The sequence below is a fragment of the Cervus elaphus genome, chromosome 30 (assembly GCF_910594005.1).
Source record: "Cervus elaphus chromosome 30, mCerEla1.1, whole genome shotgun sequence".
Classification (NCBI taxonomy): Eukaryota; Metazoa; Chordata; class Mammalia; order Artiodactyla; family Cervidae; genus Cervus; species Cervus elaphus.
Genome location: NC_057844.1, coordinates 45,721,752 through 45,747,585, shown reverse-complemented (window position 1 = coordinate 45,747,585; position 25,834 = coordinate 45,721,752). Strand labels below are relative to the sequence as shown.

General features: G+C 35.2%; 1 protein-coding gene across 2 annotated transcripts in view; it reads left to right on the top strand.

Moving 5' to 3' along the window:
- The window catches only part of DACH1 (dachshund family transcription factor 1), a 451,469-nt gene that overhangs the window by 231,359 nt on the left and 194,276 nt on the right, over positions 1-25,834 (top strand). For both annotated transcript variants that reach the window (XM_043892205.1, XM_043892206.1), the window contains exon 3: positions 11,007-11,168. In XM_043892205.1, the coding sequence (XP_043748140.1) occupies positions 11,007-11,168 (162 nt within the window). The remainder of the gene's footprint in view (positions 1-11,006; positions 11,169-25,834) is intronic.

Genomic DNA, 25,834 nt, shown 5'->3' with positions numbered 1-25,834 from the left:
GATGATTCTAGAAAAAGAAAAAAAGAGAGACTTATCGAAGTATCAAAGGATTTAGAAGAGGATTTACATGCTGTTGAGAAAAGTAGAAAACATGTGGAAAGATTATTCTTAAAGTGCCAATGAGGTGACTCTTTGACAGGAAATTAAATTTATGACACTGTTTTCTCTTTTCACTATTACCTGCCTGAACTGTTACCAATATATTGACAAGTGGCCGCTTATAAAAACATGCTTTCAGAATGTTAATACTGTCAGTTACTCTCAGGTTGGTAAGAGCCACCTGCTTGGGGTCAATGCTTTTTGTAATTTGGTTTGATGAGTCATGTAGGTAGTAAGAAATATTGGGCCATAGACAAATGTGAGAACATCTAATGCCCAGTTTAGTGGAGAATGGAACAATGAAATGAGAAGAGCAATTTATTGACAATTCAAGACAAAGATTACCTCTTCCAATTTTTTTTTTTTATATTTGTCAGTTGTTCTGTATTCAAGATATAGAGAGGAAAATAATTTATTTGCCTTTCTTCTATTTCTTGTTACTCTGTATTTAAAATATAAGACTCAGGGTAGTGTTATGAACAATATATTTCATCAGTGGTACAGGTTAAAAGTTTTGCGCACAAAGTTGAATGTCAATTTTAAAAGTTGAAAGTCAATCCTAAAGTCAGTCAACCCTGAATATTCATTAAAAGGACTGATACTGAAGCTCTAATACTTTGGCCCCCCTAATGCAAAGAGCTGACTCATTGGAAAAGACCCTGGTGCTGGAAAAGATTGAGGGTAAGAGGAGAAGGGGGCAACTGAAGATGAGATGGTTGGATGCTGTCACTCACTCAATGAACATGAGTTTAAGCAAATTCCAGGAGATTGTGAAGGACCAGGAAGCCTGGTGTGTTGCAGAACATAGGGTCAGAGTTGGACACGACTTAGTGACTGAACAAAAAGAAAGTTGAATGACCATTGTTTTCACGACAAATAGATTCTAAATTTTATAAAATGGAATCACAAATGAACATTTATATCAGGTTGTTAAGTGAAGTTAACTTATACTTGTGATATTATCTGTGCATCTATAACTTTGACTTCCTGTGCAATCCATAAGCTACTTAAGCAAACAGCTTTCATTTTCCTTCAATGATTCCATAGTTTACTGTATTCTGTAATTTTCTTTTTATATTTATGGACAGAGTCAGTGTGGGCAGTACTGAAGAGGGAGTTAGGGGAATTGGGATTACTCTATCATTATTTAATGGTATAACTTTATAGAAATGATTAACCTAGATGCCCCTAAGTTGCATCATCAGTAAAATAAAAGAGTTGCAGTAGATAAAGTCTTTCTTTTCTCTGTGTTTTACAAGTCCAGATTCCAAGTGTCTGTTAAATATTTTTCTAAAGGTGGTAATGTTAACAGATGGAGTAGAAGTAAAAGTTTTATATTCAAAACATTGTGTCAGGTTTAACTTCCAAAAATTGCATATTTTATTACTTTAAATCATAGTAATTGAAATGTTTGAATTGATTCTGTTTCAGCCTGATTCTATGGGTTAGTGTTTAGAAGTTGAGTGTTTCAAAAACTTCCATGGAAATTTCTCAGTGATTTTACATGTGGCCAAATGACATCCCCATGGGATTCAGTCCCTCTGACTTCACTATTGCTGTTACTTTGTAAACTTTGTGAGGCTGCAGATTTCAAGCTAATCAGTAAAGAATGCTAAACTTGATATATACTTGATTTATTAGTCATTATCAGGATTATAATACACTTCCTGTCTATTTCTCCAAATTAGTAGATTTTTTGTTGTTAATCCAAACATTTAAAAATCTAGTTTAACCAATTGAAAACTGGAAACTGGTATAGTGACTGTTTACATTAACAGCCTCGAAGATTAATTTTTCTTTTCTAATGTACCTTAGGAGAAAAACTCACATTCAAAATGTTCAGCCTCTCCTGCTTTGCAATAAAGTTACTTATTCTAATTGCTTATCATTTCTGTTATTTAATCATTTAATGGTGAGGACAGACATATTTCAATCATAATTTCCATTTAATAGAAAGTATTGAGAAATAAAATAACTGTGAAAATTAGTTTCAATTTTTTAGACAGCTGGCATTTAAATAAGGATAGGAAGAAAACAGAGGGGAAAAAAGGTACTGGTGTTTTCAAGTTGTTATATTGAGCCAAGAGTTCTTCTAAGACTTGGAGTGATTTCAATTGAGTTGTAATTCAGACTCATATGGAGCTTACAATGCACCTTCAACAGAGTTTTGCAAAAAGTCTATAGGACCTGTCAGGAGCAGAAAGATTACTTCACAGTAATGACTGTTGAAATGAGCTATGCTTTTTGATGTTTTACTTTCTGAATCGAATTGTTGGACAAGATTAATTGCACACAGCGAGAATTTTAAATGAATGACTATGTAAAACATTAAGTATCTCTGTATGCCACTTGGGGGAGAAACACCTAGAAGGCTTAAATGAATAAATGAATTTAATGCACAAAATGCCTGGGCTAATTTTAAAATTCCTTTACTAACATCCTTTATTGAAAATAGAAACCCACTTTATTCATCTGTCTTGGTTATATTGCTCTGGTTGAGGTAATTTAATATTCTTGCTTTCTCTAATCTTCTAGTTCAACAGAAGTAAACAATAGGTTTCATAAATTAAAAATACACTCTTCTGAACATGCTTATAAGATTAAAAAAAAACAAGGTTGTAAACATTTATGACTGAAACAAACTAGATTGTTCAAATACTGCCATGATGTATCATGTATATCAATATGGCACTGATATCAGTTAGAATGCAAACAAGGTTTTAAATGATGTGCCCCTTCATTTCAGCTGGAGAATCCGCTTCACACCATCTGCCTATCAGATGGTTAGGAACCAGGACTGCGTATTAATGCCACATGTTCGATTTTCCTCCCTCTTGTAATGGTTAGATTCATATTGCTAATAGCTGTGCACGAGCTCTGTCGATGAAATTTCTGTGACGTTGGAGTGATGAGATATTTATAAGCCGCCTGTCTCCCTGAATAATCAGTAGGAAGAATGCCAGACATAAATAACTTACCAATTCCAGAATATTAATAATAACTACCATTGGCTGGAAATGAGTGCATGTTAAAGTGTTTTTTTCTAAGTTTGGTTAAAGTGACAGACTCATAAAAAGTCTATCGTATAGAAGCTTTGAATGCTTACTATCTCTTGCTTATAACTAATTTTATTTAGCCATTAAGTCTTGGAAAATACATTTTGTATGGAATGTGATGTAAAAGTAGACAACATATCAAACATTTGGAAGTCATCTTGTTGTCTTTGAAACCAAAGATCAAAGATTAGACCTTTCAAGTTAATGAGCAAACAAACAGATCAGAGAAAGAATTTGACAGCAATATGTCTCTTTTATTGATATTTATAATCTATAGTTGTAATCTACTCTTTATAACTAGGGATACTAACTTATTTGAAATAAATAGAATGGGGGTACTTTTCCCTTTTTAGAGAGAGCAGTCAAGATTGTATAACAGTATTTGAAGTATTTAAAAGCTCTTTTGATAAAAGTTGAGAGCAAAAAGAAAATGCTATCTTTGCAAGGAAAAGGCTCTTAAGCAATAATAATGCCTGCTTCTCTCCCAAATGATAAACCCATGGATTGGATTTTGGATATTGAATTTGAAGTAGCAAAGGCTTTGTGTCAATATAGCACAGAGTGGAAATTTAATGATTTCATGATAAATTTGATCGACATAGACTACTAAGTCAAATGATTTGATAGAAGCATGATTTTCAGGTGTCCATTTGTCAAATGGCTAGATTCTAACCCTACACTGTTGGATAGCTTTTGTCATATTTGCATTTTTGTGAATAATTGAACAAATGTAAAACTAAATAAAAGTGTGCTGGATTTTATGGGTTACTTGAAAAATTTTACTACCATTTGCAGAGGGTTTAGCTGTTATGTGCATTATTTTACCTTTATTCCCCACAACACTACTGATTGAAACTGGTATCTCTGTTTTAAAGATAGGAATTTTGAAGGTTTAGGAATTATATAACTTACTGCATTATTTCATAAAAATGTGATGCCTGTTGTCCAAAGTTTGTACGACTCTTTAAAGTGTTTCTTTCAACCACCTTAGGTTTACTCTTTCTATGATAGTGAGTTTATATAACTAGTAATTTTCATGTAAGTCAGTTTTTCAAAAACAACTTTAAAAGATTTTAATGGAGCTTCAAGAAATAAAAGTATTATTAAAAGAAACCTATAAGCCAAGATAAAAATAAAAAAAAATCTAACAATAGCTAGTTAAAAGATAATGTAGAATTTGCTCTGAAGGAGCAAACAGGATGGAGCCCACAGTAATGAGTGTGTAGTGTAATTCAGATGTTAATATGACAAGCTTTATTTCTAAATGCTCTGCAAAAATATGCTCATTCTTTTGTAAATGAGAGTTTATAAAGATCAGATAGAAAAAAAAAAGCCTAAATATTTCTTCATGCTCTAAGGCCTCTGGATTTTACCTAAAGTTTGATTCATAGTCCCTTTTCTGAGGGCCAATATAAGGTCTAGGAATTGCACAATGTATGCACAATGTATGCACAATGTATGTATCCTTTTTCTGAAGGAAGACTTTTTTTAAAAAAAAACAAACTGTCTTTCAATACATTATTTTATCAATGACAGAATTTTAAGCATACATTAAAGTCTCCCCATTGATGATGATAAAATAGGATTTACAACATTTTAAAATAAAATAAGTCTCCACTATATTTGACTACTCAGTTTAGAGCATGTTTTGATCTTTGTGTATAAGATACTATGATTGTTCTTGGGGTGTATAAAATAGAAAATTTCAGGAAGTAAAACAGATGGTTTAATCTTTCCTTAGTGGAAGAGATTCTTTATTCACTTATTTGTTTCATCACTGTAAACGTGCACGCGTGCTCACACACACACAAACACACACACGCACTTTGTGTGTGTTATATATACACATAACTTTTCCCCCAATGAGAGAAAGAAATCTGATAAAAATTCTACGTGATTGAAGAATGAGAAGTGACTCAACCTCTTTGGTTAACAGTTACTGTGTATACCAAATGGACTTGTCAATGTAAGTGGTTGGTTGACTTACTCACATACACGACTACTGCATTTGTATCACACAGAAAGGCAGCGTTGCCTGGTTGGCCTCTTTGTTCTGCTGTGCTAAGCTACAGGCATAGAACACTCCGTTTTCCAAAGTCTGAACCTACAGTTCTGAGTCTGAGTCTACAGCAGTGTGTCTCAGATCCCGATTATTGAGTCATCCTAATTTTAACAAGTTTCCTTGTAGATTCTGAACTATACTCACTTTCAAAAACCACTGCAGTGTCTTACCTTGTTGATTCTTACTATACTCACTTTCAAAAACCACTACCAGGCTAATAAGCTTTTACTGTAAAATGCAGCCACACTTTAATATGGTATATTATTGTCATCAAAAAATCTAAGGGCAGAGAATCAACTTGTTGAAAGATAAAAATACAGATTTTTCAGTCCATCTCTCAGAGATGAAAAGTGAAAGTCGCTCAATTATGTCTGACTCTTTGCAACCCCATGGACTATACAATCCTCCCAACCAAGGGATCGAACCCAGGTCTCCCATTGCAGGCAGATTCTTTACCAACTGAGCCTCAAGGGAAGCCCAAGGATACTGAAGTGGGTAGCCTATCGCTTCTCCAGGGGATCTTCCTGACCCAGGATTGGAACCGGGGTCTCCCGCATTGCAGGCGGATTCTTTACCAACTGAGCTATGAGGGAAAAGCCCATCTCAGAGACAGATTCTGTGAATATGGCCCCAGGGAAGGTAGTCTTCAACTTCACCACGCTCTGCAGCTGGATTTGATATAGATGATCACTTCAAGAAACTGGATTACCTAGTTCTTAGGGAAAAAAATGACTTGTTTTGTTTGGAAAGAGTAGAAAGCAGTCATAAATGTGCTGTTTCAGGGTGGGATATTGAAGGAGAATGTCATGAAATCTGAGTATGGGGCAAGTGGAAAGAGTTCTAGGTAGGCAAAGCTTACACAGGGCGGAAAAGTATAGGGTAAATGTTATGGATTACCAGTGTTTACACAAGCAGACCATTCTTTTTCAAAAAGTTTTATTTCATATTGGATATAGTTGATTTACAATGTCTTCTTAGTTTCAGGAGTATAGCAAAGTGATTCAGTTATATACATATATATGCATGTTTATACTTTTTCATATTCCTTCCCATTACAAGCTATTATGAGATACTGAATATAGTTCCCTGTGCTCTATACTAGGTCTTCGTTGTTTTTCTGTTTTATATACAGTAATGTGTATCCATTAATTCCAAACTCCTAGTTTATCCTTCCCCCAAAGTTTCTCCTTCAGTAACCATAGTTTGTTTTCTAAGTCTGTGAAACTGTTTTGTAAATAAGTTCATTTGTATCATTTTTTATTTCCACATATAAGTGACATCATATGATATTTGTCTTTACCTGATTTCCTTCACTTAGTGTGATAATCTCTAGGTCCATGCATGTTGTACCAGCAAACCATTCTTGATTACATAGGAAGAGTTTTAACACTCTGTATTCTCTATGAAACAGAGACCAAACACTGGAGCTATTTTGTGAATTTGTTACACTGTCCTTTCAAAGGCAGCTTCAGTAGGGAACAAAATATACAATGGGACCTCTTTCAAAAGTGAGTGTCTGTATTCTAAAGTAAGTTTTTAGTAGAGGCAGCCAGCCAGAGGGGATTTGAGAATTACATGAGAGATTTGAAAGGGCTATGACAAGGCCAACAGAAAGTGCAATAAATGCAGAAGTGAAGGTGAGACTTTTGTAATTGTTTCCAGCAGTGGAGAGTAAATGCTTTTTATTAAGTTAATGAGATTTGCTACTGTTAGTATATTTTTATTGACTGCAATATATATAAAGTGTTTTTAATGGCGTACATTGATATTGTCAAAGTGAAAGTCACTTAGTTGTGTCCGACTGTTTGTGACCCCATGGACTGTATAGCCCATGGAATTCTCCAGGCCAGAATACTGGAGTGGGTAGCTGTTTCCTTCTCCAGGGGATTTTTTGCAACCCAGGAATCAAACCCAGTTCTCTCACATTGCAGGCAGATTATTTACAAGCTGAGCAACCAGGGAAGTCCAAGAATACTGAAGTGGGTAGCCTATCCCTTCTCCAGCAGATCCTCCCGACCCACGAATCAAGCCAGGGTCTCCTGCATTGCAGGTGGATTCTTTACCAACTGAGCTATCAGGGAAGCCCGATACATTCAACTCAAATATACAACTCAAATATACAACTCAAAATAACCAGAATCTCAGACGATAGAACTCAGCTCTTTGTATGGTTTTAAAGCTCTGTGAGTGATTCTAATGCACAGAGAAGACAAATTCTCATTCATCAGAGCTGAGAACACAAGCGCTACTCTTGTGGAGTAGGGTGGGGAAAGTCAGCTCTTCAAAATAAGCGAGTCTTAGATTGATTCTTGAAGTATTGGAGCTCTTTCCCAGGTAGATTGAGGAGTCAGAATCCTAAGCCTGCTTCCACTGAAAAAAGAAAAGTGAAATGAAAGTGTTAGTCACTCAGTTCTGTTCGACTCTGCAAGGCTGTAGACGGTAGCCTGCCAGGCTCCTCTGTATATGGGATTCTCCAGGCAAGAATACTAATGTGGTTAGCCATTTCCTTCTCCAGGAGATCTTCCTGACTCGGGGATTGAACTCGGGTCTCTTACATTGCAGGCATATACTTACTGTCTGAACCACTAAGGAAGTTGATTAAAGAGTCAGGATCCTGAGCCTGCTCCCTGTGGAGCATCATATTTAAGCCATCACATGATGGATGCAGGGACAGGTTTGGGGTATGGGACTGGACAGCTTTTCTAGAAAGTTTGAGCACCATGTGCAGAGTCTAATTTGAAAGAGGAAATGTCTGTTAGAAGATGTGAAAGATGTCTATGTTTCTGAAGCACAGAGAGCAAAAGGAACCTGGTGGAAAGATAATGCCATAGAGAGAAACAGAGGACTGAACACACAGGGCCCTGACAGGCACATGAAGCCCCCAACTTGCTCCTCAGAGCAGGCATTGAATGCCAGGATTGGATTTTCATTTTCATAAGGTTATGTTGACCGCTGCATGAATCATAAGAGATTGAAAGTAGAGAAAGTAAAAGCTGTTAAGAAATAATTACAATACTCCACGGAAGAAAAAGCGACAGCTTGCACTAGGGGGAGCCAGTAGAGATGGAGAAAATTGGCTGCATTCGAATGTTATTAAAGAATTAAATTTGAGGACCCATCCAACATCAAGGTGAGTTAGTAGAACTGAAATCAGCAACTGTTGCAAATTCAATAGCTTTCTTCTTGTCATCATGAAACCATACTGAAAATAGAATATTTTAAAAGTATTATAGTTAAGTTATAGCATGTATGTGTATCTTACACAGAAATAGCTGTTGGAATTTGTATTAGAAATGTAAGCCTGGCAAGAAAAATTTCAAGTGGAAAAATAAAAGTGTATCATAAGTACTCTTTTCATAATAAAATTATTGAAAGCATTTTTAAAAGTCAAGGGTTAGTGCAGGCAGATAAGGAGAATTAGGATCTTCTAGCTGAGGGGGCTGTGGCCAGCTCATCATATCCTATAGGAATCACAGCTAAGACTGGACTTGACTTATTAAAGTAAAAACTAGAACCCAAGGCCTGCCTAATTTTTACTAAACATAATGTGGCATTCTTCACACCGTTTATCTTATTTAATCCTTCTATTATCCCTTCGTGAATAGGATGACTTCACAGATGAAGAAAACATACTTAAGATTTTATAGCTTATGTAAGGCCATATCATGCATAGTTATGTTTCATGCTACTGAGCTTGATTCAGATCTATCCAGTAATAACACTCATATCTCAAGTGGTAGGTTTTCTTTTTTGCTTGAATACTGTGGAACAAGATTTACCTGCTGCATAAATCAAAGATAAAGATGTGTCATAAATTGGAGATGGGACAACACCAGGCAATAAAGGGAAAGGACAAGTGGGATGTTCACACTGGTGACAAGGCGAATTGAGGAAGAGAGGTTTTCTGGGAAACACAAACAGAATTTTAAGAGAACAGGAAAGTAAATGTTCTGAAACATCTTTGAAGGAAATGAGTAACTGGGGAGTAAATTCAATCATAGGAAGAGGAGAGAATCAGTTCAAGTTGGGACTTAAATGGCAATAAGTGTTCAGTTCAGACCCAGATGAATTCTTTTGGTTCAGACCAATGCCTTTTTAGGGGGTGGTTATCAGTTTGTAATGCAAAGATCCAGTCTGAAAGTTTTGTTCCATTGGGGTGAAAGGTGTCAGGGTGTTTTTGGTCGGATCTGAAGGAAAGGTGAGGTCTTCCCCTAACCTCTAAAATAAAGCAGAGGTTTCTAGGGGAAAGCAAAAGCAAAAACAAAAACAAAACTTGCTTTAATTCCTGAGGCAGTAACTTATTTGCTGTAGTAACTAGAAGTGATGATTAGCGGGGAGGAAAAGGAGGAGAGAGGTGTTCAGTCTCTAATCTACCAGCTGCGAGTGGAAATAAATCATACAGATAAATTCAGAGCAGGCTGAAGCACTGTAGCCAGAAGCTCTGAAGCAGCCATAGCAAAAAGTATGAGGGCAGTGGGAGGGTATATCCTTTCAGAGATGTCAAAGTTCTAAAGTTAAGAGAAATCATTCATGGAGTTGCTCAGACATGTCCAACTCTTTGTGACCCCACGGACTGTAGCCCACTAGGCTTCTCTGTTCGTGGGATTCTCCAGACAAGAATACTGGAGTGGATTGCCATGCCCTCCTTCAAGGGATCTTCCTGACCCAGGAATCGAACCTGGGTGTCCTGCATTGCAGGCAGATTCTTTACCATCTAAGCCACCAGGGAAGATTTGAAGAATGTCAGGATGAAGTAAATTGACTTAGTAGAAGTTCACACATCTAAGGAAAACAGACCGGTCTGCTCTGAAACCTCTGATGGTACCTAAAGCTGACACTTCTCTTTCTGCTCTTCCATATTGGTCTAACTGTTATTTCTAATTTCATGATCACTCCTTTTAAAAAAAAAAGTTATTTATTTATTTGGCTTCATCAGGTCTTGTGGCACATGGGCTTTTTCATTGTGGTTTGCAGGCACAGTAGCTTCCAAGTGCGGGCTCCAGGGTATGCAGGCTCAGTAGTTGTGGCACATGGGCTGAGTTGCTCCATAGTATGTGAGACCTTAGTTCCTTGACTAGGGATCAAACCAGTGTCCCCTGCATTGCAAGCCAATTCTTAACCACTGGACCACCAGGGAAGTCCCCTCATCATCACTCTTACCTGTCATTTTCTTAGTGAACAGAGACAAACTGTTTAGATAACTATCATGGCATAGTGATTAGAAGGGTTGACTCTGGAACTAGAATACTGGAGGATGAGAAGTATAAGAGTCATCTAGGACATTTGATGGTCTGTGAGAAAGTGCAGGCTTGAAGGGACAGAGCACATGTGGGCCTTGGGGCCAAGTTCAACCAGGAGGACTGAGGCATGAGAACAGGGAGATTTAGGGTGATTAGCTAGGTTTCCAGGTCTAGTGAAAAGCTTGGTGAATTAAGTTAAGCATGTTATATTTTTGCCCTCATTAGGCAGCTGGACAGTGTTGGAAGCAGGCAGGGAATGACATAGTCAGATGGAGTTCTTTGAGAGAGAATTCTGGCCTTATTTCTACTGTTATCCTTCTGTGTATGAATTATGCTTCTGCTAATACTGATGTGGGAGTTTGGAGAGCATTCTGGCCATTCTATCAATGTTCTTTCATTAGTTCATTGGGAATGAATATGTGATATGAGAGTGTTGCATAAAGGAATCAGATACTCCAATATGTTTGTATATGTGTTGTATAAAGTACATGAACTCGTACGTGAAAAATCAGAATGTGCGTTACCTCATTTTTAATTTATTCTTTAAAGGTTTGACAGCAGCAGCTGCAGCAGCTGCTGCTGCTACCAATGCAGCTATCGCCGAAGCAATGAAGGTGAAAAAAATCAAATTAGAAGCTATGAGCAACTATCACGCCAGTAATAACCAACATGGAGCAGATTCTGAAAACGGGGACATGAATTCAAGTGTTGGTAAGTTTTCTGTTCAGTGAAACTTACTGTATTCATTTTGTTACTAAGTGACTTTCTTTTACAGAACCCAGCTATTGGCTACCCATTCAAGAAGTTGTTCCTTTTAGCTTTGAAGATAGTGTACCTTTTGAAGAAACCGATTAGCCTAACAACATGTATTCTAAATAAATAATTGAAATCATTTTTAAATGTCAGAATTAACTAAGTCTGCAACTCCTACTATAAGATTTTAGTTAACATATTTCATAATGCAAATAAGTTTTATTAGTTAGAATTTTGAAATAATTGATTATACACAAGGTGACAGAAGAACATTTACAAACAAAACCACACACTACTAACTTTTAATTCATTGGTTACCAAAGAAGAACTGTGCCTTAGCAGCAAAACATAAACTTCGCCTTCTCATGTGCTGGCTGCCAAGAATAAAAATTATGCTGATAATTAATTCTTTCTGTATACAACCATTGTCAATTTCTCTTATTTAAACTATGCCACTTCAACTTCTTAATTTGACCTTTTTTGTTCTTGAGGCGTGGAGAAAAGTAAGATTAATAGTCACTGTTTAAAATAAAAGGAACAACTTTATCTTTGCAGAATTCTTTTGGGTAATTCATTTTGTCAGTCAACTTCAAGTGAGGGCTACACTTTTATTGATGGTATCTTTTGTATCTCTGTTTTTGCGATACAACATTTCACCCTCACCAAATTATTTTTCTTTAAAATATAGAAATCATGCTCAAAATATAATGTAACAGGAGAAATTTAGATGCTACAAGATGTATACAAGAGACTATATCCAGCATATATGTTCATGAGGGAGGCAGTAAGTTATGGCAGTTCAAATAGATTTTCTTTTCTACGCTGCATTTTAACAGATTATCTCTTTAAATAATCAGTATCTGCTTACTTTCAGTTCCTTGACGAATGGGTATAGGTGTAGGAAGGAATGCTGTGGACTTCACTGATAATCATTTTCACAACAGTTCATGAGATCATGTGCTAGATATGAGTAACATAGTAAGAAGTAATTTTAAAACACATACACAAAATGCCATGACTTTAGTGATGCCGAAGTGGAATGTAAAAAAAGAGGAAAAAGAGAACTTTTTCATCAGAACCAGGCAAGAGAAAGAAAAGGAGCAGTGTTAATGGCTTTAATTTGAGAGCATGATAAAGAAGGTGGTAGCAATTCTTAGAAGGATGGAAAGATGTGGAAAAAAGCCAAAGGATGGCACAAAAATTGAAAAGAACTAAAGGCAACATCAGTGTTCACACTTGCAGTGCTTCTATTAAGAAGAAAGAGGGAAGTGAATTGTTTAGGTTATAGTGTATACACTTTAATTTAAACTTTTGAAAGTTAAAAACTATTGAAGTAAAATGAAAGAATTATAATTATCTTTTTAAAACTATTGACTGCACACAGTTTTAACATAATGGTCTTTTACTTTGACCGATAAAATAGAGCAAAATTGGACACTTAAAAACAAGTGATTAGCCATTATAAACCATACTTATAATTCCAAAACATAATTTGAATTGTTTTCAAAATTTTAGGAGAGTTAAGACTTCAGTGCGGTTTATTGTTGGTAGTTGGTGTTGTGAGGCGGGATCTTGAAGTTAGCCAGTGTAATAACACTTGAACAAAATATATTGAAACTTTATACCTCTGTCAAATTTCTTGAGCAGCAGAGTAGAAACTGGCTTTGGAGAAACCAATAGGCATAAGATAAAGAGAACATAATTAGGCATTGACATACTCTTAACATTTGATATCATGAAATAACATTTGCTTTCTGATCACCTTGTGCCTACCATAATTATTTGGATACCTCGACTATCATAATGGCTTAAACAAGAAACAGTTTAAATTTGTGTTTTAGTTGGAAGAAATCACTTTTCTTCCTTTAAGGTATTTGCTTGCTAGTTTATATCGCTTTTTAGTTCTGACACGCATCATCCAGTTTGAACCAGAAACGGGTATTTATTTGAATTTTCCTAGAGGGTCTTAATATTTTGAGACTGTGTTAACATTAGTGCTACCGTAGGTCCCTAAGACACATAGATCATGTATGTTATATATCTATAGCTGTTTGGGGGCAAAATGTTATCATTGTCATTTTTCTTCTGTTCTCGCATACCACTATCCTCTAAGAATTTTTGATTTATTATCCTTCATAGCTCTTGCTCCCTTCTTTACCTGGAGATCAGGGAAACAGAGTTTGGAGCAGGGAGGGGGTAAAGCGGGAGAAGGTACAGGGCAATGGTGGGGGGAGTTGAGTTTGCATAGATCATAGTAGTTGCTTTAAAACGGGCCGCAGTTTTCTCTGCTTCTGAGGACAGTGCCTGCCTCTTGGTAAGTGTCTAATAACTACTACTTATTAAACACTTCTTAACTGCTATGTGACTTTGGAAAGTTATGTGAACTTTCTGAGCCTTGCATTCCACATCTGAAAAATGGCATAAAAAAAGCATCTACATCATGAGAATTAAAGGAAAGCATATTTGTCAAGTGTTTATCATTTTATTCATTACAATGTCTGTTTATCACACTTTTGATCATGGGTAAGGTTGCTTGTGTGGGTATTGTTTTTGCTATTGTTATTCTTTCTTCCAGCTTGCCCTCCTGAAAACCACCTTCTTCCTCTTTTTACAGCCATCAACTGTTTCCTCCTGTTTTCCTCTGCTCTCTGCTAGGTATTATTTGTTAAGCTTCATGCCTGTGAAGAAATTTGGGGGCATCTCTGACATCATTTGGATTTTGTTGTGTGTTTGATTTTAGCTTATTCTAGGAACTCAAAAATAATCCTAATAGTCTCAACACTCACGGGGCATGCAGTCTAATGGGTGACGTGGTTAAGTAAGACAGTCATAACAGGATATGGTGGATCCCCAGGAACATCAGTTAGCAGGAGGCGCTTAGGAAGTGGTATTGAAGCCTATGAATTCCAGGAGGAATCCCAAGAATCTCAGAAGCTTTATATTTCAGGATACAAATGTACTTGCTCTCATGAATCTATCAGCCCTTTGAAGTAGGAAAACCCCTCAGAGAAGTGCTACTTAAATGATGTATTGTTACTCTCAGCCCTGCCCAAATCTAGTGGTATTTTTGAAGTCAGTTCAGGTTCTTTTTTTCCCTTGTACTCATCTGGCTCACAAGTTCTGTTAAATGTTTCAGGGCTCTGTGTGTAGAAACACTCTATTTTGCCCCCTCTTGGTTGTAAATAAAATCCTTGCTGCCCTAGAAAATAGGTTTGTTTTTTTTTCCTTTGCTTGGTTTGGTTTTATTTGGCTTGGTGAGGTGAGGGATGTTTTTATTATAGATGAGTGTCTCTAGTTCTTAATATGAATTGCAAAAATTAGCCAGAAAAAAAAAAGGTGTTCAAAGAAAGCTGTGACACTGACAAATAATTATTTTACATCCCAATTTTACTTGGTAACCTTGAGCTCACATCTTTCCAACAGAATGATCACTTTAGGAAGAAGTGAGGACTTTAGGATAGACCCCAGGAAGGCATCAGTAGGCTGAGTAAAATATATGGCCGTGTCGCCATTCTCCCTCATCCACAATCAATTGGATTCTTTTAGTTTAATATTTACTTGCTAAGATGAGATGCTAGTCTGCATGGTGATAAACAGTCTGCTCCTGGCATCTGAAGGTGACCTGTCAGTTCATATGGACAAATCTCCTGCTTACTGAAATGTACAAAATAAATCATTAAACAGGCAGGTGCTCATTCCCAGATTTAAATCACCATAGATTTATGATTTGAATTAATGCTTCATTTGGCCATAGAAATAGATGCTGAGACAAATGATATGCACTGGTTGGGGTTTCCATACTGTAGCCATCCTGATATTGATTACTGAGATGTCTTTGCAATCTCTTGTTTATATCAAGTACTATCTTGTGACAGGTTGGCTGATATAAGCTACATTGCAGATAAGAAGGAAAAATGTCCTGGATTCTTTTCAGTGGCAACACTATCCACAACATACAGACCAGATAAATTGCTATTTTTTTGCTTTAAGGACTGATCTACATAACCATCTTAAAAAATGCTGCTTGGAAATTGGGGCTGGGATATTGGAAAGGCAGAATTTAAAACCGTGAACCCAAGGTCAATTTCATAGTCTCTGTGGCTGTGTTTTATCTACTTATCTTTTTTTTTGGCATCATGCACATTTTTGAGGATGCTAAATTAATCACAATCGATTTAATCTAAATAAAGGAAACTTAATTTAACTTCTAGTTTTTAAATGCTATATAAATATTGACATAGTAAGCATCTCTTAATAGTTTCTCTGTTATTTACATACTTGCTAAACCTAATATCTTACTCCCTTAACTAATGACAACAAAGGAAACGACTCTTTTAAATATAAATACATTAAATATTATTTCCAAGTACAAGCATTTGTGGACTATAATTTACCAAGAGACAGGAAAAGACTGCATTTTTACTTCTCTTAACATTTTATTTAAGGAAAACACTATGTACACAGTTTAAAGAATGCAGGAGGATTTAAGAGGGACCTTTGCCACCAGCTAATATCTGACTCATAGAACTGGTAAACAGATATCAACAATAGTAGATTGCTTGCTTCGTAGGAAATGAGTTCATATCTATTCAAAATGTGATCTCAAAACAGATGTCCCAAGAAAATCTTATTGTTTAAACTATAGTCATAACCCCAAACTGCTGTTATTTCTTTGAGGAAGTGAAGTAATCTTAAGACTTCAGAGTTTGTCCTCTGAACACCATGGAAAGTAGACAAGAATACCCTAATGCAGTGATCCACAAACTGAACACATTTCATATGCCTGAAATGTAGGATTTGTTTGCATTTTCCAAATTTGCAATAGTTAAAAGGATATAGGAGTTTCAAATAAAAACAAGAATTTGAGTTTGGGATTAAACAGCTGTGTTCTTCAGTGATATTCCTTACTTCTTACCTCTGTCCACCAACAGACAAACAAAACAGTGATGAAAAAAATAAAAAGCCAGGCAGATAGATAATAAAATTATCTTCCCCATCTGACCATTCCCTTAACTTTTTTTTGCTAGTCCCGAAGAAATAAAATATTTTACATTGTAGTCATTTCCTTTCTTCTATCTCACGTGTCTATTTGGAAGGAAAAATTAATATTGTGATTTCAGGAAAAAAGTCTTGGAGACCTTGAGAAAGCAAATAAAAGGAAATAGAACACAGGCCACCAAGCAGAGCTCTGAAGTTGCGCGTTGGATTCTCTGCTTTGGCAATGTTAATGAACCTCAAATCCTTCCTATAATTAGATGAGGGAATTGCTTATATTTTCAAACAGATGATGCTGCTATAATGAAACGATTGACAGGGAATTTAAGAGTGTCTACAGTAGTCATTTGGTTTCTGTTATAAAAAAAAAAGTTTAAAAAGAAGATTGGCTTTAGACATAGGTCCTGAGAGAGGTAGTAATTTACATAGCATGCTGTGACAGGTGTCTTTGTATAGGAAGGAAATAAAATGGAAGACTAGAGAAATGATGGGCAGGTATAGCAATTTTTCGGGGAGGGGGTGTCCTGTGCCTTTTCTGTGTAGGTTCTTTAAAAGGGGCCGAGACTCAAGAGATGGATCCGGATTGAGTGCACAGCTGTAACTGCTGATGAGCTAATTGCTCCTTATCTCTCAGCCCCATTCATCTTCATTTTTTACCAATTACTGAGAATTATCTGTGTTCTCAGTTGGATATGAGAGTTAATCCTTTTTGGTTAAGCTGGCAGTACTGTGAGCAGATTCCAAATCGGAGGGTGAAAAAGCCAAAGTAAGCTTGCTCTAAAAATGTCTCCAGTTCAATTACAGTATCAGTGATTCATAAGAAATTTGCCATTGTTTAACAGATTAAATGTGGAACTTTTTTTTTTTAACTTTCTTAATGTTTCTTTTCCTAACAATGATTGCTAAGATCCTTCTTCCTGTCTGATGAGTAAAATTTAACAATATTAACAGCCAGAGTCTTGTAAACATGGAAACAGACAAGACTTCCCTAAAAGACCAAAAAACTCTGACACATGAAATGAGAAATATTTTAGAACTGATAGCTTTCAATTTATATATAAACACTTTCAATCAATGCCTTTGCTGTCTGTGGCTTCTCACATGGTGAGGAAAGTATGTCCAAACATAAACCTTTTCACAAATGTCACATTAGTGGAATTTTAATGGAAGGACCACATAAGCATCTCCTAAAAGTGTAGGAACTGCCATGGTTTGTTATTCAGTTGATGGTGAATAAGCCATATGGTTCACATCATTTCCTATGTAAAAGATGTCTTCATATCCTGACACTTCCCACAAAGTTGCTTACTCCAACAATAAAAAACTAAAAAGTAGTAACCAACTCTTTCATAATTTTCAATGCATTCTTAAATATTTAATATTTCTTTCATTTCTTCTTCATGAAATATTTTAAATAAGGTAATCTGATGTGAAAATATAAAGAATAAATAGCTAATTTAAGACAAAATTATCATTTGAAAAGCTTATAGTCTGGTCAAAACAAGTCCTTCTAGATGCTTCTAAAAGTTGAGATGTGGAGCAAAGGGCAAAATATGTCAGAAGATTTAGCTTCTAGTAATAACATCGCTAATAAGTAACTTAGATAGGTCTCTCAATTTCTCAGATTTCTTATTTAATAAATAAGGAGCTTGATGCCCACTTAGCCTTTGGCTCTAAAATTCTTTGATTTTTGAAACCTGAGTAGAAGATCAAAGGCAAGAAGTTATTTTTTTTACAGTGATTTCTATAATCAAACACAAAAACTTAAACAACTTAAATGTTCAAAAAAGAGGCAGGTTATGTAACCATTACCTATGATGGATAAGGATAGAAAATACTTATTTGGAATATAAGAATAAAAAAGGATCCTGTGGTAATAACTAGTCATTTTATTAGGCTCATTTTCATGATTTTCTAGACAGTGCTTGGCATTGTTTGCATTTTCTTGCATAACATAACATCTTTATTGTGCATACAGAAGATGAAAAACATTAGTGATCATAACAGGGGACTATGGGAAAAATGCACCCCTTAAGAATATTTGAACATGTATTTCTGACTCTACTCCCAATAAGTAAATAAAATGATTAGAGTATGAATAATAACATACACTAGTTTTCTGTATGAATTATTAAATGTATTATATGATATAGGTAAGCAGAATACAGAGATTTTTTCCTGCTTTTTGAGTAGTGGCTGTTTCTTTTTCATAAAATTTTTATCATTTATATGGGCAGTTGAAGAACTAATTAGAAAATATTAGCCTAATGTTTTGGTTTTAATATTGCTTGCTCCAACTAATAACAGGATAAGAAGTATACTAATAGTATAAGGATTTAAATTAGGAAATATAAATTAAATGATTTTATCTGATGCTGTATCCTAGTGTACTCATAAAACATAAGGATATGTAGCATATATCCAGTTGGATATGTTATATGGTAGACTGCATCATGTTCTAGGAGATTGAGTGCATTTATGACAGCCTTGTAAATATATTTTCATCAAGGAAAGCCTTAAATCAACTACATCAATGTGCTATTATGTTTATAGGAACTTCAAAAATAATGTATAATGGGAACAAACCTTTCTGTTTAAAACAACCCCAGGCCTTATTCAATCCTTTTAAGCTCAGATAACTCATTTTATTCATTAATATATGGTCCTACATTATTTTCTCTTATATTTTAATTTTATATGATTGATGACATTAAAATAACTCTTCAACTTTGTGTTCTGTTAATTATAATATTTGATGACATAAATCTTCAAATATCTCATGATAACCTTGTATTAGAGAACATACTATTTGAGCTATTACTAAGGGTGTTCATACTTTAACATTTTGTGAGTGTGAGCACATGAGTTTCTAACTCTGAGCTTGTCACCAGACCTAGTATTTCACATTTGTATTACTGTGATTCTTCTCTGCATTGTCCGAATATTCCAAAAGTGTACCAAGACATTTGTATGAACCATGGCATGTCAAATTGAATACAAAATAGAATAATAGTGATAATAAGTAAGTAATATAGTAGTTGACAAGAATGTCTAAAAATGTCAATTCACTTAGGATGAAATAATGGGGCGTGCATCATCTTGCAGGCTCCTTATAGCCCCCCTCCCCCAAACGAACCTGGATCATTGGGAAGATAGGAAAAATAGAGGATTTAAATATGGTTTTCTTTAACAGCAGGTCATAATGGAAACACAGACCCTTCCATTCAGTGCTGAGAGAATTACCAGTTTGATAATGATTAGGAATGTTGTTATTAAAACAGTATGTGGAGTTCATTTTCAACAGTTTTGAATTAGAGTCTGCACTAATGAAATGGATACGGTTTCCTTCACAAAGGGCAGATCTGTTAGTTAATATCGCTGCAGCCGTGCCTCCCAGACCATGCCTTTAGCTCTATTTGTATTTCACAGCATGATAAGCAAAGAGTGTTGATTTTCAAGGATCCTGCTGATGAAAGGTAATGACATTATTACATCTTTATCTCAAAAGCAGAACTGAGTGGTAAATGATTTTTTTTTCTCTGTTGCACAAAAGACTTCTTGGTTAGAAAGTCTTTCTTTATTTCTTTACATCGTTTTCGTCTTGGAAATGATATGTTATTATTTAATGTCTGCACAGCAAGCTTGAAAGCGCCTAATAGCGAATGGATTGGAAGTGAAGTACCTCCTGCTCACAGATATGGATCTTCTCAGGCACGCGCTGTACCAGCTGTCATCTCAGCAATACTGCTGCGATTTAATTAGTCTGTTTATGCCCTTTCTAATAATATTTCCATCTCTATGAAAGGGCAAATGCGACAGGGACTTTTTTCCCTTTCTGGTTCTGCAGCCTGAAGAATGTGGCCTACATCTGATATGTGGGGACATGGGATTGAATCACCATTCCTGTCACTTCAAGCTGTTGATGAATTGTTCAGCCAAGAAGTGTACTGACTTCCTTGGGGTCATTTCTATGTGGGGAGTGATAATCTTCATAGGGACAAAGATGAGGGAATATGTGTGTAAAAGTGAGTGGGTGTGTGTATCCAGTTGTATATGTATGTCCGTGTGTGTACACACACACTTATGTAAACACATCCATATATGCACAGAGGTATTTTAACGTTAAAGCAGTTTATAAGAGCATTCGAACTCTGTGTTTTTATCAGTGCTGTGCATGTCTTTATGGCAAATATGTATGTTTTTTCATCAGTTGATTTCATACAAAATCACAACATTTCAGGAATTCTCAGAGAGGCTTATTTTTTTTCTAAATGAAATTTCAGAAAACAAGTCATTCATCTGCAATTTTGCCTGTCTAGCTGCACAGATTGGGGCTTTAGGAGAAATCTTTGTTTTATACCATGATAGCTCAGTCGGTGAAGAATCAGTACTGCAGGAGTCCCCGGTTTTATTCCTGGGTCGGAAAGATCCACTGGAGAAAGAATAGGCTACCCACTCCAGTATTCTTTGGCTTCCCTTGTGGTTCAGCTAGTAAGGAGTTCGTCTGAAATGAGGGATACCTGGGTTTGATCCCTGGGTTAGGAAGATCCCCTGGAGAGAGAAATGGCTACCGACTTCGGTATTCTGGCCTGGAGAATTCCATGGACTGTATAATCCATGTGGTCACAAAGAGTCAAACACTACTGAGTGACTTTCACCTTCTTCATTTTTGTTTTATACAGATATTGCATTTTAGGATATCCAGGGAAGGAAGACTTCACCATCTTTGTAAAATATTTAGTAATTAGATTTTTGGTTAAACTTTTTGTGGAAAGCATATTTAACTGAAAAGGATAACCCATGCTCTCAAAGCAAGCTACACACTATTATATAATAATGCATAAGTTAATAAAAATATAGTAGAAATATGACTGTATTAAATATAATGGAGTGATTGATAGTTTCTGCTCAGGCACTATGCCATTTGAATGATTCAAGTCTACTTCAGAACCCAGTGTCCTTGTAAACATTCTTGACTCTGCCTTAGGATTCTATGACCTTCTAATGTTTCATGAGACAGAAATCCATATAGTAGAGATGGGGGGGATTTCTGAAACCAATCTCAGTTTGTTTTAATTTCACTTATGTTTCTCTTAGAAAGAAAGGTCTAAATCTTTGGTAAATAATCTGCTAACTAGTTCACTGTGTTTTAGTTGATTTTTGGAAATGAATTGCTTTATCTTTATGATTTGTCTAAGTGCTGAAATTGTGTTACAGGGTCCTCTGAGATATCTGTTTTCTGGATTGTCTTGCTTTTGTTTGCATTTTTCAGTGTTTCCACTTTCATCTTTGAAAGTTGGGTAATTCAACTACATTTTTGGAGTGAGACTTCTTAAACAGTGGTTATATTGACAATATAAGTTAAATATTCACTTTACGGGAAATATCAAGGTTAAAAACGCTAATATTACCAAGGCAGTTAAATTGTTTTAAAATGACTTCCTTTAGCAATCTATAGGTCAGCTTCCTAGAGTTGCCAGTTTTGACACACATGGCAGGTATTTAGTCTCTTCTTGTGCTTTTACACACCTAAGTAAGTGTCACGACCGATCTCCTTTAGGTTGGACTGGTTGGATCTCCTTGCAGTCCAAGGGACTCTCAAGAGTCTTCAACAACACAGTTCAAAAGCATCAATTTTTCAGCGCTTAGCTTTCTTTATAGTCCAACTCTCACATCCATACATGACCACTGGAAAAACCATAGCTTTGACAAGATGGACCTTTGTTGGCAAAATAATGTCTCTGCTTTTTAATATGCTGTCTAGGTTGGTCATAACTTTCCTTGCAAGGAGTAAGCATCTTTTAATTTCTTGGCTGCAGTCACCATCCGCAGTGATTTTGGAGCCCCAAAAAATAAAGTCTGACACTGTTTCCACTGTTTCCCCATCTATTTGCCATGAAGTGATGGGACTGTATGCCATGATCTTAGTTTTCTGAGTGTTGAGCTTTAAGCCAACTTTTTCACTCTTTCACTTTCATCAAGAGGCTTTTTAGTTCCTCTTCACTTTCTGCCATAAGGGTGGTGTATCTGCATGTCTGAGGTTTTGATATTTCTCCTGGCAATCTTGATCCCAACTTGTGCTGCTTCCAGCCCAGCATTTCTCATGATGTACTCTGCATATAAGTTAAATAAGCAGGGTGACAATATACAGCCTTGATGTACTCCTTTTCCTATTTGGAACCAGTCTGTTGTTCCATGTCCAGTTTTAACTGTTGCTTCCTGACCTGCATACAGGTTTCTCAAGAGGCAGGTCAGGTGGTCTGGTATTCCCATCTCTTTCATAATTTTCCACAGTTTATTGTGATCCACACAATCAAAGGCTTTGGCATGGTCAATAAAGCAGAAATAGATGTCTTTCTGGAACTCTCTTGCTTTTTTGATGACCCAGTGGATGTTGGCAATTTGATCTCTGGCTCCTCTGACTTTTCTAAAACCAGCTTGAACATCTGGAAGTTCACGGTTCATGTATTGTTGAAGCCTGGCTTGGAGAATTTTGAGCATTACTTTACTAGCGTGTGAGATGAGTGCAATTGTGCGGTAGTTTGAGCATTCTTTGGGATTGCCTTTCTTTGGGATTGGAATGACAACTGACCGTTTATATACCTACCACTGTCCAAACCTAGACCTACATCAAGAGGAAAGGCCAGGTTCCAGGACCTTTTTAAAATAAATAAATATATCAAAACAAGCATCAAAATTAGAAAATTTCTTGTATCTGTTAGTGAGTGATAACACTATTTTCAGTCCTTTGGATTCCTCTTCTAGATAATACATGACCTTAGCCATTAAATAGCTAGACATCTCTCTCTCTCTCTCTCTCACACACACACACACACACACACACACTCTAGTGCACACTCTTACACACAAAAGCATGCATATATTTCAGCTCATAAGAAACTCTCATTAACTTACTACTACTATAGATTGAATTTGCTAAATATATATATGTTTTAATTATTTTATTATGGAAAAATATAGAAATACTTATTTGTCTAACTTTCTACTGAGGTATAATTTCACAGTTTCTCTGCATTTGCTATACCAGTGGAATGTAAATGTTGATGATTAAGTTATTTTGACATGAACCATTTTGATGCTTTGAAAAAACTCACCGCAAAGCATTTGATGGTATTTTTTATTAATTGGATAAATGAATTGTGAGATGTGTGATTGCATGATGATGTACTCATTTAGTTGTTGCTTTTTGCTTTTACTAATCTCTGTCATATTGGATTTATAAATGGAATGGAGTGACCTTTGAAACTGTGATGGAAATGAAGAGATAAACACAACTTGAAAGGACAAACCAATTAATATCAATGTGTTTGTTACACATACATGAGGAATTTTAATCCTTTGCTCTCTGCAGTAAATTTGTGATTTATTTGTAGAGAAAAAGAATACTCTTTCGGATAGTTAAGAATTTTAATCTTATTTTTCCTAAAATATTTTATATAACATCATTATATAGAACACAGAATTAACTAGTTTTTAGTACATGAAAAGTTGACATTACCTTGAAAAATTGACAATATCCCCTCTTAATAAAAAGATTAGATAAGTACACATATACTGAAACATGCACACGTACTAAGCATTCATCTAATATTGTATTATATATTTTAAATAAATGCAATGTAGTCTTGATTGTAATTAATCTTTAAATAGATCTCTTTTGTAAATTTAGACATAACTGATCCTCTGCCATTGTCCATAGATTGCTTTCTAAATATGTCCTGATTCAGGAATCATAAACAAAGCTTTTATTATTTTAACCTGTTGACTTGTAGTGTTCAGAATTTTTTTTTTCAAAATCAATAATATACTTGATAACATTTTTAAAATAAAATCTGAATGGCCATTTATACTTTCTTTTTACCTCATGCATTCTTTTTTTTCCTTCCCTCTTTTTAACTAATTGGGCTTATTAAAAGAAAAAAAGCAAGGTGGTTCTGCTGTGGTGTGAATTTTAGAACACTTGTACATTCACCCCCTTTAATAGCTTAATTATAGAATATAATCAATTTAATATACAGGTTTTGAAATATTGCCATTGATGCACAACAAGGAAAAAAAGTAATACAAGCTTGACATTTTAAAACACCAGCACTGAAGACTTTCACTTCTAATTGATTTTTAAAAGAGTTCCCTGGAAAAGCGAGCTCAGAAATGTTTATAACAGCTTTGGCAATGTTCCAAAATGTTTACCACAAAGTGTAACTCAGCAGTTTCTAAGTTCTCCAATCAACTAAGAAAGATGTGTTCCATAATTGGCTTAATCTATGTTGATATTGAACCCGCAACAGAATGTCTTTTTTTTTTTTAAGACATAAATTCTCAAAATAGTTGAAAGTGAAAAGTGGTTTTACTTTAGCAAAACCTGAGAGAAATTGTTAAGACGTCGATGAGCAAAAAATATGTATCTTTTATATTTTTTCTGAAAAAAACTATTTTCTTCCCCCTCACTTTTAAAAAATCTATTGATCCTCAAAAGTTTGTTTGGTAAAATTAACAGAAAGATGATTTTTCCCTCCTTGTGGTTGATTGTAGATGTGAAAAACTTCCTTAGACAGCCAGAAAAATTAATGGACATGATATCCATTCTATTTTTACAAGCAAGCAGACCAACATATGAGTAGCATTGACCACAAGCAATTACTTTAAAAAGCTATTGCTAAGTATTTCAGGAAAAATGATTCCATTGACTAGTTGTTTGTCAGTTCCTGTATGTTTCTTTATTGATTGCTTTTGGATATATGGCACTGTGATTGAAAATGTTGCTAGTAATATCTTCTCTTTATAGTACCAAACCTACTTTCTGTGATTGATGAGATAAATTTATACAGAAATGCATATACAAGTTTATTTAGATCACTGCTTTCTAATGATATTAATTTTGTAGTGAGGTTTTTTTTTTTTAATTAATTCAGAGTAGGCAACTTTGTAACTATTTTTTTCTTCCAAGTCTTCAATTATTGTGTGTTATTTTCTCATTTGTAATTCAGCACAATATTGTGATATTTCAAAGTACAGTCTGCCAAATGAGTCATTTATTTGTAAAAGTTTCTTTTTAAAATGAAGACTGTAACATAATTGCATAACATCTACTTATTCTCACAAGAATCTAGAGTGATTTGTGGCTTGAAATTTCCATATCATAGACTCATGTGATGCAGGCAGTGTTACATGTAGTCAATAACCAGAGATTCTGATTAGTAGGCTATAAATCACTAAAGTTGAGAAATAAAGGTGACAAAAGCAATGAGTAGAAAAGAAGCAAATTGATAAAAACAGGTACGGAAGTCATTCAGTAGACAATCTTACCTAATTTGTCAAGATAATTCATCACCTACCAGAAAATTGCATCTTAAAAGTAGATTTGCATGACAGTCCCTCAGTACCAAAATCACATCTGTTTATCTCCAAATTTGACCAAAAAACTGTATTGAAAACAGACATGTAAATGTCACATTCTCTCTCTCTCTTTCTCACACAGACACATATATATACATACATATCCATCCATATATATATATATATATATATATATGTTTTACACTATTCAGAACTCATTCTTTGTCAGACTAGGTTAAAGCAAAGCAAAACCAAAAAACATCCCTCATGTA